General features: G+C 38.6%; 1 protein-coding gene across 2 annotated transcripts in view; it reads right to left on the bottom strand.

Moving 5' to 3' along the window:
* ASH1L (ASH1 like histone lysine methyltransferase) overlaps positions 1-21,711 on the bottom strand; it is a 61,263-nt gene that overhangs the window by 17,047 nt on the left and 22,505 nt on the right. For both annotated transcript variants that reach the window (XM_068922256.1, XM_068922257.1), the window contains exons 4-11: positions 18,272-18,373; positions 14,101-14,842; positions 12,797-12,976; positions 6,073-6,167; positions 3,471-3,544; positions 1,901-1,946; positions 1,561-1,669; positions 962-1,168 (exon numbers count right to left, since the gene is read on the bottom strand). In XM_068922256.1, coding sequence (XP_068778357.1) covers positions 962-1,168; positions 1,561-1,669; positions 1,901-1,946; positions 3,471-3,544; positions 6,073-6,167; positions 12,797-12,976; positions 14,101-14,842; positions 18,272-18,373 — 1,555 coding nt within the window. The remainder of the gene's footprint in view (positions 1-961; positions 1,169-1,560; positions 1,670-1,900; positions 1,947-3,470; positions 3,545-6,072; positions 6,168-12,796; positions 12,977-14,100; positions 14,843-18,271; positions 18,374-21,711) is intronic.

The raw sequence follows: 21,711 nt of genomic DNA, 5'->3' as shown, positions 1-21,711 counted from the left end.
GTTGCTGCAAAGGAAACAGGCAGTAACACAGTAATAGTGCATTCAAGAATTCAGAGAGAGGGTTTTAAAGAACAAAACAATTATAACGCTTTGTATTTTATAGAATCTTACGCCTAGAGATGGAGGAAAACCATTATAATACCTATTTTTATAAGTCAAGGCCACTGACAGAGCTTGGATTAGAATTTAGAAATTTGTTCTTCTGGAATGCTCCCTTTTGGGTTCTGCAGATTATTAGTATACATTTCATGTTGATAACCTGTGTATGGAAGAGAAAATGCAAGTACGCATTCTTTGGTGTGTATATGTATGCATGTGTACAACAGTCAGCTCCTCCCTTTCATTTTCTGGGGTTGGATACAATTTCTGGAGTTTCATCCTTGGATTACAGCTACCTCCTTTTAGCAATAGAGGAACAGTGACAAAAAAAGTCAGTTGCATTAGCACTTGTCTCTGAAGAGACTGTATTTGTCTTTTGATGGAGCATGTCTCTCCAACCTTAATTATCCCACGATGCTATGTAGCGAACGTGACTATGATTTCTTTCTTCCTTTGTTATTAACGCACCCACTTTTCTTTGTCTTCCTATCTGCCTGCAAAAGGTCATTTCCTTTCCTGCCCCGTTCAGCCTTCTGATTTATCTTGCACAATTAAAATCCTGCACAGTGCTCATAACTACATCAAATTCAGATTCACTTGCAGCATTTGGCATTTGCAGAACAGATGTGGCAGATGTTGCTTTCCCTACACTAATCACTTCTCTCTATTTGACTGAGAAAAAGTTGGTTGATCAAAACCACTAAATTCTAAGCCTTCCTTCTGGCGGCAGTGAACAGAAAAACATTCTTTTTTTCCCTTCCTCTCTCCTTCATCTCTCTTTAAGGATTTCCCATCAATGATAATGCATGCTAAAGTCATTTATCGAGCCTTCCAGGCCAAAGCAGCAGATAAATATTTCTACCTGAATTCTTGCTCACTAACAACTTCTCCCAGATATTCAATGATAAACTGTCCTGCTTTCAGGGGTTCCTTGGTACGAATACCCCATCCTTTCTCCTCAGCCCGGAACCTCTCCAGGCACTGCACCCATTCATGCCTCTGTATCCGCTGGTTACAGCACTGTTCACCACAAGGGCAAGTGTTTGGTGAACACTCCGCAAAGATCATCCTACAACAAAAAAACAAAGTAGTTAAAGGAAGATGAACAGCATACTTTTAGAGCTGTCATACAAGCAAAAAATCCCCCTGCTAAACAAAAGTCATTGAAGAACTAAAATGCTTCTTGTTTTCAAGGTGTAATTCACACAAAGATTCACAGCCTGGCTCCCACTGCTATTCGAGGGCAAAATGGGGCTTTTAATGGGATTTTCCTTTGAAGAAAGAGGCAGGAAGAGCATACGTGTTTATGCAGCAGAAAGTTACCCTGTATGCTTCTGTAACAATCCTTTTTTTGACTGGGTTTGCATCTAGCACGATTCTTTTCTTAAAACAGCAGTAGTTTATGTGAAATAACACATTTATTGAAGTTTTCTTATTACAGCCAGTCAACATATTTCTAACCTGTTAAGACAGTCCTCCACACAGCCCTTTCCGTTGCCATCATCTGGTTTCTTACAATTGCAGGTAGTGGCCTCATAGCCCGAAAGAGGCTTGACATCCACATAGACATCTGGAGAAAAAAAATGGGGGAAAATTCATTCCAGATGAAAAACAGAACTGTTTATTTACAATATTTTTCACTCCAGTTACACAAAGCAGAAAAGAAGGTGGAAGTATCTTTGGTAGGACAAAAAGCATGACAGAAAGGAGGGATGTCATGTGAAAATTCCACAGGTACACTGCTTAGCGTAAAGCACATATTGACACATTTTAGTAATAATGAGAATAAGAATTTACTTACTAGAACGGATTTTTTTATAAAGTGGGACATCTGGCTTTTTATACAACTAAAAGGAAGAGAAAGAAATTTTTAAGACATTGCATAACTGCAGCTGTTAGTCAAAAGAATCAGGGAAATCATGTTCTGTTCATATGTAAAAGTTTTGTAATAATTACTAGAAAATATATCTGCAATCTCTTCTTTATGCTCAGGCTACGATACAGAATAGGTCAGAAAGTGTATCTAAATAAGTATACCTTGAGCTAAACGAGTCAAGGGAGCAGTTTTTCTAATGTATTGTTTATTTCCCTCATATGATCTGAGCAGAACTAAATGGAAAATAGCATCATGAGGACTATTCTGAGCAATGCTGTTCTTTGAAAAAAAAGAGTAATTATTTAAAGCTTCTTTGGAGAACGCCTCTTTGGTGGAATTACAACATGACGCTTTGGGAAAAAAAAGGCTGGGGGGGGTTATCAAAACTGTGTCTACAGGTAGAAGCCAAGAGAAATGCAGGCTCAATTTCTAGTTAGAATAATTTCCTCTACAGAGGGAGATGACAGGAGGGAAAAGGGAAATTTAGATCACATTTCCTAACTTTATACATAGTTCATCCTTTCAAACAAGCTTTAAGGAATAATTTCAAAGTATTACATGCATGCACATTTAGTGCATTAATAGCTTTCCCTCGGTATGATGCATGGCAGACAGGCATTGTACAACCAAATTATTATGTAAGGGTTCTCAATATTCTAGGCAGATAAGGAAAGTGTCAAGGAAATAGATCATATATATTTATTATTTACGTAACGTTGAACAGATAAGATAGGCAGATGTAAGTAATCTTCAATACATTGCAAACAACTCTCCTCAGCTGAAATGTCAACAGCTATCATTACTTTAAGATTAGATTTCGGTAGTATACAAAGAGTAGCTGGAGCCACAACCACCTGGGAATTTGTCTTGCTCATTTACATGCTTAGGTTACATGTCTTAGAGCACTTTCTTGCTGTAGAGCTGGGGACAGATTTACACTCCAGCATTAAATCTTGTGTTAAATCACTTGGTGGAAACTTCTCAGGGAAAAAAAAAAATTTCTATTTTTAGGTTTGCACATATTTAAAGCTCTCTAAAAAGAATGTGACTGTTAAACACTTTCTCTACTTTCCTCAGTATGAAAATTTCAGCTTGCAAGTGAAAAATAAATTCCACTCTGCTGGGATTGATCCAAGAAAAATAAGGCCTGAAATTTCTCAGTGCTGTTGGCAGTACATCTGAATTCTCCTGAGGCGTGTCTAAAACAAGATCATTGCAGAAAGTAGGCAGACTATCAAAATAAAAGTCTGCAGCAGAGTTAATGACTTTTTCTGCAAAAAGCCACAGGATCGCTATTTTGCAAGAGATGCAAAAAAGGAAATTATTCACATTAAATACATATGCAAATCCTTTTTTCCCCTCATACAGTAGCAGCAACAAGAATATTCATCAATATACAGAACATATAAACATAGCTTTCATATAAGAATCCTGTTATTTTCTTTCCGTGACTTTTGAACATAATCTTGGCACCTAATAACTTTTTATCTTGTACCTGATTGTGTTTCCATTGCCAGAGGATGTCGTAAGGCAGCTGGAAGTCAATTCTCTTTTGTCTCAGATACTTTCCTGAAACAAAAAAGTTTATAAGTGGTACACACTCATATTCACATATTCCCAAGAGGAAGAAGGACTGCTGCTAGGCACACTGCCAAAATTCTGATAGGGCCTCTCACACTCTGAAAGTCAAAAGGCAGAATAGCAGACCCCTCAGAGAACATTTTGTTTATTAGCAGCAACACAGAAAAGAATCCTCCGGGATGCTGTCGTCTGCATTCGACTCCACTGTCACAGCGAGGTTTAAACTTGCACAGATCCTGAGCGAGCTGCTGTCTGAGGCATGGGACAGGCTTGCCTGAGGCAGGTGACAGAGGGGAGCTACATTCCGCTTTGATGACTGAACTTTAAGGATGTCAATAAGCTCAAACAGTTACAGTTAGACTCCTAAGAGCAGCGCCAGCAACCTGCAGGTGCTCTCCCAGGAGGGGTCACTGAATGCGAGTTACTGAAAGGATAAAACTGCAAATAATTCACAATACGTATGACAGGGCTGTTCCGTTAACACTAGTAAATTCTATGTAGAAATCCCAAAGAAAGTTGACACTTTCTCCTTAATTTTTCTGTGTCCTATGATCTAGCACAGAGAACAAATATGTACACAAAATTCCTACCTTCACAATTTGTACAAAGTGGTCGATCAGTAGATTTTATCTTTATTCTAAAACTTACCGCCACCCCTAATCTCTTCCTAAGAGAAGAAAATAGACCAATTAAAAACTTGGTTAATATAAGAGCTGGGGTTTGATGCAAGCACGTTACTCCTAGCAAAGACTAAAGAGTTCTCCTATCATTTTATTGGACTACTGCCTCACAAAATTGCAGTGAGAAGAGTGATTCACAATGAGGTTTCAGTCCCATGTCTGATTTTCCCTGTCTTTCTAAACGTTAACAAGTGCCTTCATGTTCCTCTAGCAACAGTCTGTGGTTTCATGTAAATTCACATGCATACCTTCACTACTGAGGAAACTGGAAAATAAAAATTGTAATGTTTTCCTTACAACTTACTCCTAAATTACTTCTTATTTTCAATGCTTTATTCATCCATAGCAGGTTCCAGGAAAGAGCTAAATCTGCTGGGAATTTGCTTTCACTTCTATGACCTCACTGGGCGAAACAAAAGGCTCTTTCAAGTGCCCTGGCACCGTGCCTGGAGTTTATGGAACGTCCTCCAGCCCTCATCAAGCAGGCACTAGTACAGTTATCTGGCAGAGTCCTAAACCTTGTAACTCCGGTCTGTAGTTACACCACTCTCCAGCTACCCAATACAGAGTAATTAAAGCAGCCTTATCTTTATTGAAGAAGCTTGTTTGCGTCTGCTAGTACAAACAAACTTGAGGTCATGGCCTTGTGAAGAGAAAAGAGAACAGGACTGCTGCATTGCAAACTGAACCTGAGCATCCCGACAGATGGTTCAATCATGTGACAGAGTTATATGACCTAATTCAAAGAAGAACTGAGAAAGTTGACATATTTGGAAGAATTTAAATCAACACCTTTTAATTCTGAAACCTGCTCCTTAAAAAGTATGGTTGCTGATTTACACAGAAGATCTGTCAAACACTTCAGCTGCTACTTCTTCTCTGTGAAAGCTGCATACAGATCACAAAGGTTCAGGTAAATAAGACAGAGCAATTAAATATTTGTATGTGATGGGACAAATATTCCTACTGAACAATACAACATTCCCCAAACTAGCTTTGCATGACTGTACTTGAAGTGTGAAACACCAGCATTTTACAAGCTGAAACAATTATCTTAAAAGCAATAAATCAGTCTTGGTTTGCGCTGGGAAATGACAGGATCTGCAACGCCTTTCGTTTGGGAGTTCCTGACCGTTCTCTCAAGGCTGTCCAGCCCAGGCGACTAAGTCCAGTGGAACGGACTTGCGAATAGCATCCTGAAACTCCTGGAGTTTGAAATGCTCACGCTACCCTTAGGTTATGGTTTCTTTCTGTAGAGGGCGAAGAGGAGACTTCACCTCATCTATGTCCTATTTGAGATCTCAAAACGGGAATGAAGTAAAGACTTAAATAACGTCTACCTTTTTTATTCTTCCTTACTTTTACCCATGTTTAAAGACAGACAACGGTAAATGCACAGAGACATGGGGGAATTTATTACTACTTGCTTAGCTTTTGAGATTTAAGAAATGGTAATCATCGTCACTGGCTTCCATTCTACTGTATTATTAGATTGAAAAGGAGATTATTGTACTGCATTTAAACAAAAGTATTATGGCAGTTAAAGCAGGTTTAAAACTACACTGGAATTTTCTTATGGCAAACAAAAAATGAGAACAAAGTTCAACAGCGACAAAAAAGCCTCTCTTCAGTCAAATTTTTGCACTGAAGAACGCAAAACAAATATGACTTCTGACAAAGCTCATTCACTGAAAAGATATGAGTGACCTGAGAAGACATTAAAAAAAAAAAGAACGAAGAGAGACAGAGAGAATGCAATGTCCAAACAGAGTATTTCAATGTAACCTAAGTGGGATACTTGTTTCCCAACAGTTCAAACATAGGTGAAGTACTCACCAACATGAATAGGAGCTGGAAACAAACCATGCTCGTGCTCTCCAGGAGTGTACTCCAGCTTTTCTTTCTTTAATTGTATGAGGCGGCTCTTCGGACTGTGGATTAGAGACAGAAGTGACAAAGAAAATCACAATAAGGAACATCTCTGCCATTTGATAAAACACGTTTTCTGTGCTAATGAAGGAACTGATGCATAGAGCATCAGGCATGAGAATAATAACGGAAGTGGCCAGAAAACCTAATTTCCAGGGTGCTTGCCAAATATGCTTACCACATCCATTTCAAAGCTGGTGATTTGATTTTTCCCATAACTTCTATATAGGCAAGACTCACTGGGACTCCATCAACTTCAAATTCCCAATAGGTCATATTTAAGTAATAACTAAGACTACAAGAATAAAAAAAACTCCACAAATCATACTGGGTTTTGTTTACTTCGGAATTTGACAAGCTTTACACATATACAGCCTGCTCTCCTAGCTTGTTGAGAGCAAACTTGTACTTCATATTTCTTCAGAAGGCTGTTCATCAATAAAGTAGGAAAATAACAGAAATCAAAAAGTTAAAAAAGCAACAAGATGGCCCCTTTATAGAAGGAAAAATAGGAATACAATGCAAGAATGGCGGTATGGGTCAGACGAAAGTCAAACCACCTACCCTGGCAACTTGTCTTGTATAAACATCTGCTTTTGGCTCCTGACAAAGAATTTATGGAAAGAAAAAACTGACCTCGTTGTATTTAGTACTGCAGCACTGCAACATTCACAAGTGACTTCCAAATGTTAAATATACCAACGATTAAAATGTTATTCAAGTCTATTAAAATATACTGGAGCTTTTTAAGGGAATTTATTTTAATAACTGGACATGCAACTTAAAGTTGACTCAATAAAAAATTCAATGTTGTTGTTTAACTTCAATTGAAAATACAAGTTGAATACAAATCTTGAGATATCAACAACCGAAGAGAATTTCTGAAGGTTAGAAGCAGAACTGATGGATGGCAGTAATCTGTGGTTCACATACTCTTCTAACCCCTTCTGGATTTCTGATATTTATTCTGCAAATATAACAAGTTATTTAATTTTAGATAGTAAAATAAAACCTACGGCATACTGCTATTGTCTCTATTGAGCTAAGTGCTGCATACACTCTCAATAAAAGAGCTCTCCTTTTAAGGGAGCACGCATGTCAAGGCTCTAGTTACTGATATACGCTTGCATTTAACTTAATGTGTACGGGTGGACACATAGTAATGAGTCAGATTTTAAGATCAGAAGATACTATTACGATTATTTAATTTGACTTCTGTTATAACATATGTCATATACTTTCACTCAGTTGTGCTTCTGTCTCCGGCCAAACAATCTCTGATTCAATTAGAGAATATATTTTAGAAAGGCACTGCTTCTTGATTTAAAGATTTCAAATGAAAGAACTTACCACATTCTCTGAAAGTTCATTTCAGTAGCCAACTATAGCTTATTATTAAAACGAAATGGGACTACCCGAATAAAACTCACCCCAAAACCATTATCTCAATTTTTTAAGGCACACAGAGAGTGTATCTCCATTTCACAGGTGAGGAATATAAAGCACAGAGAAGTTAAGTGACCTGCCCTGGGTCACAGAGCAGGGCAGAGGCATGACTAAAACATAGGTCACCTATTTCCAGCCCGGCATTTCATGCTCCAGAACGTATCACCAGTACAACGCTTCAGATGGTTCTCTAAATAGTCATAGCAGTTTCTAAGCGAAGTACGCTTTGTCAAGCACTCCTAATCAGAAAGCAGTAACATTCTTTCAACAGTAAAACTTACTGTTTTTAACACTGTGACCCTCTGTTTTTTGATGGCAGGAATTTATTTCATTTGCTTTGGCAAAAAGACAGCTCCTTTGCACAACAGGCAAAAATGATATCCTACAGAGGATAAAAAAGAACTCATGTCCTCTGTCCTTTCAGGTGGCACTGTACTGAATCGGTAAGGCTTGCAAACAAAGGCCATGGAGTAACTATGTACAAGACCTGGAAAACAACTTCTTAGCAAGAAGAAATAGAAAGGTAATTTTGAAAAGGCAAAGTGTGAACCTCCATTTACAAAAGGCATGCAAACCCTTAAGCCAAAGGCAGAGAAAAAATGAAAACATTCAATAGAAAGGTATGACTTAACTCAAGCCAAACGTGCATCCTCTAACACAAATATTCAGTGTAAAGGAAGCCAACAGAAATATAAATTATGGTAAATAAACTGCAAGGAGGAAACTAGTAGGGCTAAGAGGAAATACAAATGGCAATTAGCCAAAACCACAAAATATAACGTGAATTTCATTATGCATTGTGGAAACAAGAAGCCTGCAAGGGAATCGCTAAGTCCACTACGTTATGAAGAAGCAATGAGAAAAGTTCAGAATGGCAAAGTCATTGCAAAGAGTCAATAAGACTGATCACCTGTCTCAGATTTAGTCACAAAGAACACTGGGAAAGCACCTATTCTTTTTTCCTTCCAAACACAGCAATGAAGTATTGCTAGAGGCATGTAAAGAATTGTTGTAAAAAAAAAAAACCAATAAAGTGAACAAAGGCCATCAACATCTTAGGGACTTCAGAAGGAAAGGGCTGAGATGTTAAAATAAAACATAATTATACATTAAAACAGTGAGCATACTGAAGTAATCAAAGATAGAAAACTGGCGTTGATACAAAAGCCTGCTGGAATCAGCCTACTCCGCGCTACTGCTGAGGACAAGTACCTACGCATTTTCATACCATACCCTTTACGAGATGCTTCCCTTAGTAAGCAGGTATAATGAGTATTCCCACCGAAAAGCAAAAGATCTCTCCAGAAAGCCAGGTTCGCTTCCTCCCATTTGCAGAAAGTGTTAGGATATGGTGAGAACTTAGTAATAAGAAGGAGCAAAGAAAGGGACGGCACAGCTAGGAATAAGCATCCAAAGGTGAGGAAAAAGCAGAACCGCTTCTTTTAGTGCAGTGCTAGCCTAAGCCAACTTAAAGCATTTGCTGAACTACAGTCTTAGACCATCACTTTAATTCGGCTGACTGATTTTTTTCAGTAGGTTTGTTTCTAAAATGTTCAGTTACTTCATCTGAGTCACCCTGCAGCTCCACAAACTCTACTGTCAGCAAAATGCAAGCACTGAAAGGAACAAATGGGTGGAAAATGGGTGGAAAGCCCACTTCCCAGCAGCAGCACAGGCCAGCACTGCGCTACGGTATCTGTGTAACCACAGGCTTCTATTAGTGATGGATACCCAACAACAGAGAAAATACACAATTCAGTGTTGATTATAGTGCAGTGCAAATTCAGTGAATGAGGACTCGTTTCGTTTTACTGAAAAAGATTAGAGATGAAAATGATCAACCTAAGAAGTCTTTTAGTACCCCGAGAGGCCCCAGTTTTCATACAAGGTCAAAATTAAAGCTTTTCCATTACAATCATAACTGTGACATAACGTGGAGGAAAAAAAAAGGGAATTATTGTAATAGAAAATACTTTAAAAATAATCTTGTCCTCATTTCATGGTGCGCTTAATCCTTCCTGGAAATTATAATTTGAAAAGATTAGTTTTAAACAGGTACACGCAAAAACTTCAGTGGCAGCATCAAAACATGATCTGCTCCTGTACGACAACCAAAGGTATGGCTAACACCATTCAAGAAGATGATGCACAGCTCTGAATCTGGATGCATAGGTGGCAGTCAGATGGCAGCTCAAACATATGTCCAGAAAGATGTGTCTTTTTTTTTGTTTAAACTTTTTTCTAAAGAAAACAATACCCAGAACGGGGACAAGACCGTTACAGCACACAAACACACTTAAAAGAAGAGCAACATTCAAGCATGATCCAGAAATACAGATGTGCAACTTCCTCTGGTTAAAACAGAGTTTGTAATAATTTCTTACAGCACAGGTAGGAACACTTTTTAAAGATGCGTTGTGTGTGTATGTGTGTGTATATATATATATATATATATATATATTTATTTATTTATTTAAAATCATCAAATATTTCCCTAAACAAGAGAAAATATTTTTGTTAATTACTAATTTACAAATTATTATTAAATTTGTGTGGTGAAGGAGACTCTGCGCTCCTCTGGAAAAGCCACTGCTGGGGAAACAGGTAATGATTCTCATCTACAATCAACCTTGTGCAATCACCCATTGAACTTCTCTTCAGCAAAAGTTCTGTATAATTCTTCCAGTGGGAGTTGAGGACCGTGGAAATCTCTTGTAGATGTTAACATCAGACCAACTAACACTGTCTACAAAATCACATTTGGAAATTGAGGGAAGACTGAGACTGGCTTCAGAAATCATTCCTTTTATTCTTGGTTCATTTGCAAGGAATCATATTCTGATGATGGTCTATACATAAAGTTTGAGTTTTCCTCACTGTGTTGTAGTAAGATTTCTAGACCAAAGTGAGTTGGAGGAGTGAAATCCTGTTGAGTCAAATTGTACAATTAAAGTTTGTCAGGATAGGTAGTGGTTGCAGAGAAGTTAATGCACAGGTTTCTCCTGTAACAGTAGGCTAAAACTGACAATGACACGACAAACATTTTTGTGCTGCTGTTTAGCACAAAATTGATATTGATATGATATTGATCTAGGAAGAGGCTGTAAATAGTAGCAGTAAACCTCTCAGTAAAACTTCAGTACTTCATCTGTTCTAATGACATTTAGGAAGAACTTAGGAAAGATGCAGTCGAGTAGGAAAACAGACTTTAAGGTAAAGAAGTGTCTGCAGTTGAAGGCTGCAAACAGAAATAGGGAATAACAATCAGGACACCAACTAACAGAGAGAATGCAGATGCTGGTTTAATGGAAACACTGACAAATATTTAACTGTACCATCACTAGAGGGTGCCATATGATTATATAGTTGCCTTTTCATTCTCAGCTAAGATCATGCTTCCATACCAATACAGCATGAAACTATATAAATATTAGAATAACAACATGAACTTCTGCTGTCCTCTTACACCAGCACGTGTCTGACTGTGCAATAAACTGGAGCAGCGAATTGTATCAGCAGAAAATTAATTATAAAGAAAAGTGACTACTGTCCTGCTAATTTACCTTGCTGAACCCACTTCGGAAGATAAGATCTAGTGCCAGCACAAAGGAAACGGTGGGATGAGCCCTTTAACCTGCAACTTGCTCTAAGACAAGACATCTTAATCTAGAGGGCCACAGTTCTGTCCTTGCTGAGCCCAGACATGCATTTCCATCCCCTCTATCAGTGTTTAAACAACCACACAGAGAAGTTCAGATTATGTAGAGAGCCAAAAGCTATTCGCTTCTTTGGTAGGGTAAAGTTTCCTCGGTGTTCTTAACTGGCTCATCACAAACATCAGTATCGGTGCAGGGGAAGGACTGAGCATGTGGAGCGACAGGCAAAGGGTGAGATCAAATCAGATCACTTTTTAAGCTTCTGAGGAACTGCAACATGAAATGGAAAGGGAGAAGGAGGGTCAGAAGCAGAGATCAGTTTTGTAATGGCCTTCTCCAGGGCGGTGAACTTTATTCCATCATCATGGACAATGCCTATAATCCTTGACTTTCAGTATTTATACATTTTTTTTAAATGAGATGTTTGTCTACTGCATACGAAATAAGGGCCCTCCCTTTGCTGACCAGGAACGACAAGATAACTACCATTTCATTATAAAGTAAAAAAAGATCCTCTCAAGTTCCCACCTAAAGCAACAGATCGAATTTCTGCCATGCAATGTTTGAATGCTGCAGGATTGTGTGTATCAGTAACAGAACATCTAAACGCTAAAAATGTTAGCACAGCTGCAAAAGAATATGCTTTCAAACTATTAGAAACATGGGTGGTCTCTCTTGCTTAGAGTCTTGATTCCTTCATTGATGCCTTCATTCTACTGCGGAAAGAGAAGTTATTAGGGGCAGCTGATAAAACTAGCAGTCTCCCAGTGGTCTCTGCAGCATTTGAAAGGAGTCTACAAAGGGGGATGAGCAAGAAGGTGTCCAATTCTCTCTTTCTAATCTGTCAGACCACATTAGAAGAATAGTGCAAATTTATGACTGCAACACAATCAGTTCAAATGGCTGTAGAAATCTGATGTAACTAGAAATGGAAGCAGAAGTGGGCTGCTTATCAGAAATGGGAGATGTCTACTTTCTAATGTATACTATGTTTTGAGCCGCCTCATGAAAAAAACGTTAGGAATGCTGGCTTTCTAAACATCTCATATAAAGAGAAGGCGATGAACCTCACTTAACTGTGAAATGAACAGGGAGCATATCTGAAACGCTTTCACTCCACAAGCTTGTCAAACAAAAGATGACCGTATCATCATTCGGTCAATAAAAGTAGAAAACTAATGGCCCCTTTTTATGTTGACACTGTACTCAGTACCTGAGCATCTCAAGCTCTGCCAGCACTTTTACTGCCATGATCGTTAAGACTGTCGAATGAAGCTGTCTTACCTTCTTCAAGGTCGATACTCAGAAACACTTTCAGATTGCTGGAGGCTGCTTTCTGACTGGGGTTACATTTTAAATCTTCACTGGGTCAGATTCTGATAATTATCATGCATGTAATTTTTCACAGGCTTGAATTAAGTTGATGGTTTTATTTCAGCTGCTCATTAGTGGCAACGCTTTATGGTTCTAGTTGAAAGGAGACAGTTTCCACTGGAATCAGACAGCAGCTTTTCACTGGTATTACTTACTCTGTTGTTTTGTACACATCAGAGTAGAGCCCTGCCTTCTGGTACTTCTTCTTTGGAGGCCGAGGAGCTTTTTTCTCACGCGGCGCAAGAGAAGGCAAAGGCTGTTCACTGTTTTCAGATTCATGCGGTTTCCCAAGGGCCTCATGTGGACTGGATGGTTCAGCTGCTGTCTCAGAAAAACTGGAAGAAAATGTAAAGATTATCTTACTGCCGTATTTCACTGTTCCTTTTTATAACATGGAGAGCAGCAAAAGACTATATGTGCAGATTTCTGAACTACTAGGTCTTAGCTATGTAAAAAACGCAATTCAAAATGGTCATGATCAAGTAGTGATCAAGCATAATCATAAAAAAGGAGGATCTTTTGAGAGCAATATTATTAATTAATACAAAAAGAAAGTTATTAGCACCGCAAATTCTTACTCCTTGGAGCCTGAACTGATTTAGAAGTGCTTTATGCTATCTCCTTTTGTATTCTAAAAATAGTATGTGGTAAACCTTTTTTTTAGCTTTCAGGAGAGCCATACAATACATCCTTTTGACATGTGGTTGCAGCAGCATTCCCTGAATCTAAATGCCTGTATTTCAGTATTTGTTTCTGAAACACAAATGGATGGTATTTTTCAGAACTACTCTGCAAATATAGGAAGGGAGACTTCAGGAAAAGTTTTATCTGTTTGTATTGATGAGTCTGGGGATAAGTATGAGCAGATTAAAGCAGAGAAAAATTTCTGGTGCTTTCCTTTAGTAGTCATTGATTGCACTATTAAACAGGTGCACACCACAACTCTTCCTTGCTCCTTTGGTCTTACTCTCTATTTGCTGTATATCAACTGATCTCACCCAACATATTCTGTGTTGCTTGGGAGTATTTGTTTATAATGCATATGAGTCACACTCTTAAGATTCCTGTGGTGCATGTAGCTATTATAGTTCCTTAAGCAGCACATCATGTAGGAATGATCTTTGCTACACTAGCTCATCAGTCAGTCTGTTACCAGCTCACTAACAAGTATTCTTCACCAAGACAATCACAAAACGTGTTTCACTTGAAACACAAGCACAAAAACAATACTTTTAGATTACCTGTGAGGCTACCTCATTTTGGTGTGTGATGTTCAGTAGCAGCTTAGAAAAACCCTAAACATACTTAAAACTGACACGTTGGTTCCCTTTAAATTGAACTTCTTGGAGAAAACAGATGTAACTAGCAGAGCTTGTAAGAGTAAGATTCTTCCATGAGTTGAAATGCCATAAACACCAATGATGACTATACTGAAAGTACAGAATTGTACAAGTATTACCTCTTATTGCTCTCCTGTTCATCTTCTGGTAGAGACTTCTGTCTTTTCCTGGCCTGTTCCTCTGCAAGCCACCTCTTCCTCTTCCAGCCTTTTCGGTGATCTGTATTCAAGTTCACACTTTGCACTACAGCTTCAATTACATCTGTGATGGTATCAGGTCCAAGGTGTAAAGGACTGCTGCTTTCTTCTCTTTTGTCTAACTCCTGACTGACCAGTCGAGCTGCCTGGAAAGCTTGCATTGAAACAACAGCTTGCATTGGGTACTTCCGGGGCCTACCTGGCCTGCGCTTCACAAAGTTATTCCCTGTCCGTGACTGCCTTTGCAGCTTTTTGGCTTTTAGAATTTTATTGACGTGGTCAAGATTTTTTTTCGTTGCCAAGATCTTGTTATAATTGCACATTTTCCTAGCTTGTCGCTGCATGGCTTCAACCACACTTCTCTTGAGATGATGCGGGGAATAGCTGTTTGGTAATCTGTCTGAAAGAAGGGAGATAGTATCACTGCAGGAGCTGCTTGGAATTGCTGGAGCTAAGAGACTGTCCTGTTTTGCCAGACCTCTCTCTCTGTTGTGGTTTCGAGCAGGACTAGCTGATGGTGGAACAGATACATTTGCAATGACTGCTTCTATGGTTTTGTCCAAAGTAGCTTGGCTTTCATGTTGTGTCATGCGCTGCAGTAAGCTATCCATTGAATCATCAACAGCAGTTGCCAGCCTTGTTCCCCGTGTAGGTACTCCAATCACTGGAAACACACATGAACATAAATATACTGAAACAGATGTGAGATATAATCACCATTATAATCAAATGAGGTTTGATTTAAACTACAGCAGCTGGATAGAATGCCAGATGTTAATATCTTATAAATGCCTAAAACGTTCAATGACAAGATGAACATTTCTGTAACGCAAGTCCTAATGGGAAAGAGACCTAGGGATGCAAGTAAGTGGGAGGTTTATATTTTATATTACCAGTTTCTAACACACAATTCTTTTCTCCTGAATCACACACTGTTTCCAACTTCTTCTGCTAGCAAAGAGTAACTAACGAGGACATTAAATTTGCATGCACAGCCCACAGTAGCACGTGTATAGATTTTAAATCATAAGCTCTTCAGGAAACAAATTATATCTTTGTATTTTTCGGTAAAATATTATGAGAGAAGGTCTAACTTGTCATTACAATTATGTTGGGATTCCTTCATTAGAGGTTCATCAGTCTTGGGTATTCTGATCTCTAGACAGGCCAGCAGAACAAAGATTACCTGGAACCGACTAAAGAAAATAAAGAAACATTGAAAGAAGGCAGCTAATGTATTTTATTTCAAAGGTTCCCTATCCAAGAACACTTCTGCTCGGAGAATTCAAAGAATATCACTGCTGCTATCAGGTTCAGAGAGACCTCTTCTCAAGCTAGTTTAATTCCTACGCAAGACTAAAAATTAAAAAAGCCTCTGTGCATAGAAAAATTAAATACACGCTTTTTCACTGCTCTTGCAGTTTATCGAAAAGACAAACATAATGATAACAAAACTGATTGCAGTAAAGTATAAGGCTTGGATAAAGCTAAACTAAAATATCTACACAAAAGTGAAAGGCTAGTTTACACAGGAAGTAAAGTTAGCTCTCACTTTTTAAACTATCCAAATGTTATATGCTTTACAGCAAGAGCCTGGTATTTGGAAGAGTTTCTAGGTCAACTGCAATACTGATTAGGCTGTATTAAAAATGGATCTGTTCCAAATTATGAATTTCCCAAAGTTGCCCTGTTGGTTCTTGGTGATAAACTCTGTTCTTTCTGGAATAAAATGGATGCTCTCAGTCTTCTCATAAACATATCACAATTACACATTAGCATTTACAAAATGTTACTGTAATTACTGCCAATTATTTAGATTAGACTTACTTAAACTAATGGGTCCTAGGCTGTAGACTGAAGAGCGTGTACTAGTGTAAAAGTAAATTCTAAAGGAAAGACAACAAAATATTTTTGTAAAATGGGCTTCTATCTTTTGACAGGAGGGAGACTGTGCATTAGCTGACAAAGATAAAGCACAGACAGTTTAAGATAAGCATTCTCTAGTCCAAGTGCTCACTAGTCCAAGCTGGTACTCTGGAGAAAAAAGAAAAAAAAAAAAAGAAAAAGAAAAAAGGATGCTAATGAAAACGTATTCTTCGTTAAGTTTCCAAAGTAACAAATTTGCAAGTACAAATGAGAATGTTGTTCAAAGAGTGCACACAATTAAAGGAGAAAGAATCAGCGTATCATCTTCTAAAAAACCTTCCTAGGAACAACTTACTTTCTGTAGGATTCAGAAAAGAAACAGAGCAACATGCTTGTTAGGTCACTGCTGTAAGCGTTAACTGTGATCATGTGGAATACCTAACAACCTGAACAACTCGCAAAGTAATGGGAGGATTCACGCTTTCAGTTTCAGATGAAATAAGAAAACTAAGCGTTATTTGTCTTTATTATGACCTTTAAATACGCAATGGAATGGAGCTGAAGGTTCCTCATGGAAACACCATCTGTTTAGTAAAGTGACCTATGTAAACAGCTGCACCAACCCACAATAATCGAACTATACAACACAACACATTTGGACACAAAGTCTAATGGCTTGTCCTTCAACGAGTGTTTCAGTTTGGAAACTGATCCAAAAGGATCGGACAACTACAGACTATGATGCCAGAAACAGCTGCAGCACTGATCACGCACGCTTGCAGCACTCTGCAACAAAGAAGCTTTCTATGACAAATGCACTGAAATCCCACATGCATCCCAGATCTACAGAAAATCTAACAAACACTGGTCTTTTCAGCATCATCAGCTCAATGTCTTTGAAGCTGATAAACCTGCCATTCAGTTTTATTCCTGTGCTCTCCTATACAAGAAATGCCTGAACTTTCAACGCCTTCCTATACACAGAATTATGCCAGGGGATTAAGTTAGCTGTTTGCAGTTGCCTCTTTAAAACGAGCAAGCAGAAGAAAGGTGGTAAGAAAGAGAAAGAGCACTTCTTCCTCGCGCATGACTTTCTTATCACATACGCTGGAGAAAGCATCTGTTGCAAAGGCATGTTTAAAGGGAGGAGGAAATAGCAATATTGGCACCTTCTTTATATATGGAAATTGTAGCAAGTAGTTTTCTAAGAACCACCCCTAAGGATGTTTACTACAGATTTGTGATTGACTGGTGCCTAAGAATGTCTGAACTCTAACAGAAGTTTTTTCCTATAGCTGAGATCTTTACAAAATTTGTCAATGTTACAGATTTCTTTTGCGTCTAATAACAGGTAACCTCACCTCATAACATTCTCCTCAGTGAGGAGTCTTCAAAGATTTCCATCTAATCCTATTTATTTTCCTCTCTTTTTGCATTAGTATATTGGCTTGTATTCACTGGATTTCTGAATCATTCCCCTTCCTTGTTCCTCTTACTATGCTATAATGAATATCTCCTTTTAATTTTAAGCTTGTGTTCAGGTTATCGGTGTTCAAACTATCTACGAGTTTTTGTTACCTGTCAAAGTTCTTTGAGCCTATTTTCAAGCTGTACTTCCCAAAGTTAGCAAATCAGCGCATAAATATGGACTTCTTGAAGCAGCAAGCTCTGTAGCATGTCATCTCATAGCTGAAAATGCCAACTCCCTCAGTATGGGCACCCGTTTGTTCAACTTCACAATGCATTTGGGCATCTGAGCCTTGATCCTAATTTGAAAGAACTGATAAGAATACTCCCAGAGCTGCAAGTCCTATCATCCCTCTCCTACTGTCATTTTTGACCTGCTTAGGGTCATTCGCTGTCTGCTTCCAGAAAAGTCCGGAAACCAAGTTCTTCCCCACTGGGGAATTCATCTATCAACTATAGCGTCACAGTGCTAGTACTAAAGCATAGAGCTTCACAAAGACTAATTTAAGCTGGTGAGGAACCCAAGTCTCATGCTGCCACAGCTATGCCGCTTCTTATATACGTGCCAGCTCAGGTTTCCCTCTTCTACAACACAATCTGCAGCACTTACATCCTCAATTATAAGTGGAAAAACTTAGTATCTCTGTGAAAATACTGCTGCTGTTAAAGTTCTCATAGCAATACTGTCTTGGCTGCCTATTGCAGTATGGTTCTCAGTATAGCAGTAGTCTTGAAAACAAGACCAGCAAATTTTACTTGCCTGTAGAAGATGTACTCTCAGATGTTGATCTCTTTCTGGAAGGGCTGCAATTTGTGCTCTCTGACTGCCTCTGGGAAGGTTTATCCTGTGTCGGCAGAGTGCCTGAAAAGCAGAGCAGGGAAGAGAAAAGCACAAAAAACCTTAATTTCCGTCTGGCAGTGCCAACAAAACACACTGCAGATGCCAAATATTCAGACTAAGACTACTCTTTTTTAGCACTAGGAACATTTGCGTGCTATGATGCATGAGGGCAGAGAAGGATGGAACTGAACCGTTAAGACAACTTCCCACAGGCTAATGGCATAGAGAGGACAGTAAACAGCCTATGAGAAAGAGCCTTTTATAATATCTGGTTATTATCTTTTATGTAATAAAATCCATCCCTACTGGTAAAATGAACCTCCTCACTTTCTTCCCTGATTTTCACAGACTCAAGAATAGTAGAGGTTGGAACGGACCTCTGCAGACTGTCTAGAGCAACCACCCTGCTCAAGCAGGGTCAACTAGAGCAGGTTGCACAGGGCCATGGCCAGTCAGGTTTTGAATATCTCCAAAGATGAAGACTCCACAACCTTCCTGGGCAATCTGTTCCACTGTTCAATCACCTTTATATTAAAAAATAACTGAAATATAGGAAATTCCATTTACACAAACAAAAAGGGTTTTTTTTTTTTTTTAAATCATAGGTATTGGCTTGTGGTGTAATATCTAAGATAGGTTCTATTGATAGAGGAAGCAAACAACAACAAACAAGCAAACATCCAAGCTTCTCTTCAAAGTAGAGGAATCAGATTTAATCTTTAATTAATTTTCCTCAACTTGGGCAAGATCATAAAGCTGCTGGACATCATCCTGAGTTATATGCCATACTCCCGGGAAAGATTTTCAGATTCTCCTGCATGGCATCCTGTTATAGAGATGTTGCTAGTGTGCTCTTAAAGAGGGTTTCTGTACTGTCCGTTTCTACAACGGACAGGTAAAAGGAAGCTGCAGTGGAACTGTGCAGGGAGCCTACATACAGTTGCTGAATATTAGAAAAGAATAGTCAATTGTGTTCTTAGTTCAAAATCCATTTTTCTATTAAGGAATGACAAGATGTATTAATTTCATAAAGTGTATATTAACACAAATACCCTGTGACCTCAGAGAAAATTGAATTATACAGCAGGAATGATTGTTGTAAACAGTTGCAATAGGGAAAAAATGTGAGAGAAAGCTGGAGGAATGCCTAGATGGCAAAGCAGTGTGGAACTGCGCACGCTTACAGTTGATGTTCGTGTTCTAGCTGCCTTGTTTCTTTCACAAGTGTAGTGCTTTCAGTGCAAAAATATATATATGACAATTAGTATATCATTTGAAATCACAGCAGTTACAATTAAAATGCAATAAACTCGCATTTGCAAAAAAGCATTTTTTTCTTGTCTGAACATATGATATCTCAAGTTCTTTTAAACATAGGAAAGCGCATATACATCTCCCATTAGACTAATGATTACATGTCTCAAACTTGTCCTTTTATTTTAAATGGAATAAAGGCAGTAAAGATTCTTTTAAATTGCATGGATCCCAATTGAACGGCTTTTTTTTTTTTTTTCCTTCCCTTTCCTTCCAGGAATAGTGAGCAGCTTACCGAAACCAGTCTATGATAAGCTATAAATTGTTCAAAGTAACTAATAGTGTGAAGCAACAGAAGTTTACTAAAGACCACTGCAAACTTCAGATGAATGGTAACAGCATACTACAAAAATCTGCTCCGTTCACAAAACCAACAGAAGTCTTGCCACTTGTGGACTGCCCTATTTCCAGTCCGGTGAGGATACTTGGAGAAAGCATCACAAGGAAAAAGTATTCGGCCACATATCAGGTCTATTGTGAGCCTTGGCAGATCTGTAATTGATGGTGCCAAAGGCTGATCTACCTTATCACACTTCTCTACCAGTCTGGATTGCCTCACAAACGCACGAGAAGACCATCTATCTAAAGCAAATACTGATAGAAGAAGGACACCTGCTAATCAGAACATATTTTAAGAGTCAAGGCAGCAGATGAATAAGGATATACGGAAAGTATGAGGCTCTCTGGTCCCTGGGAGGGTAACGGTCTGCTCCTGTATCCACCAGGTTGGGAGAAGGGGTGGGGATTCATTACAAAATTACTTTATCTTTGACAGCTGAATAAAACAACATATAACAAGGGAGTATACTTCTTCTGAGCATTCAAAGCTAGAGTTTCAAGGATAAATCTATTCTTTTTCAGGAGCCCAAATCTGAGCGGGGCCTGTATGCTGCTCTTGTATGACACCAAGTGTTTTTGCCTCATGGATGCTAGACTAAGCTAGTCCTCTGATTTGCTTACATACCTTCTCCGTGACGTGTTCCCAGCTGTTAGGTCTGATGCCCAGCTGTTATCATTAGAGTAGAAGCAGCCAATGAGAACACTCTGCCACAGGCGAGTATTATCAAAGCTACACTCAAACTCACCATTTAAAGATAAAATGTTAGAGTCTGGTGACCTTCCTGTTGGCATAACTGTAGGTATTAACTGTATTCAACAAAAAACATATAGCACATTCAAAGTTTATGGAAAGGTAGGATAACTTCCATATGGCATAATTTAAAATAAAATATTGTGAATATCCCCTAGGGATCATATAAGATAATTTCAGAATGCATTTCCTGATGCTAGCTTCCTACTATTCATTTAAACTGCTCTGGTTCAGTGTCCTTTCCACCACACATATTAACTGCATCTGGTTTAATAAAGAAAGTAAGTCTTGGAGGTACCACAGGTTTTTCCTCCACCCATGCTATTTTCTCAAGTATACAAAAACCGTCTTTCACAGTAATAGTTACAGTGACAGAGCCACAATTCAGCACTACAGTTAAAAAAAAGCATGCAACTTGACAATGTTCTTAAAATAAAAAAAAAACCCTCTTATCATGGGGCTAGATGCAGTGTTTAAGTTCTCTGATATACTCCATGCACATGATGTGGAGCATAAGAAGCCCTTGTGAATGAGATGAATGCTGAACTGAAAGCTGGTCTCACAATAAAAACAGCTGGTTCCAATTGTGGGAAATACACTTACTGAAAGTGATACATTTCATCTGACTCACCAATTAAATGCACTATAAGAGGGAGAGTGATTCAGAGCCTTCAGGAGCAGGTTTTAGCTTAAAACGTTTCTGCTTTTTCCTTTAATTAGGCTGTTTCTCATAAAAACCCAAGTCAGATCATTCACTGTAATGGAATTCCTCAGGAAATTCCCAGAACTGCACTAGCTACCACAACCAATTCTTCACTCCTCAGAGCCAAATTTAACCCTTGGATGACTTAGCACTTTGATTTTTGTTCCTTCCAGAGTCAGCAGGAGGAGCAATCTAATGGCTTTTTATCGCTTTCTCCTGACCTCTCCCTCCAGTAGTTTTAGAGATATGAAG

Source organism: Struthio camelus, chromosome 30, assembly GCF_040807025.1.
Source record: "Struthio camelus isolate bStrCam1 chromosome 30, bStrCam1.hap1, whole genome shotgun sequence".
Lineage (NCBI taxonomy): Eukaryota > Metazoa > Chordata > Aves > Struthioniformes > Struthionidae > Struthio > Struthio camelus.
This window is presented reverse-complemented; position numbering and strand designations above follow the sequence as displayed.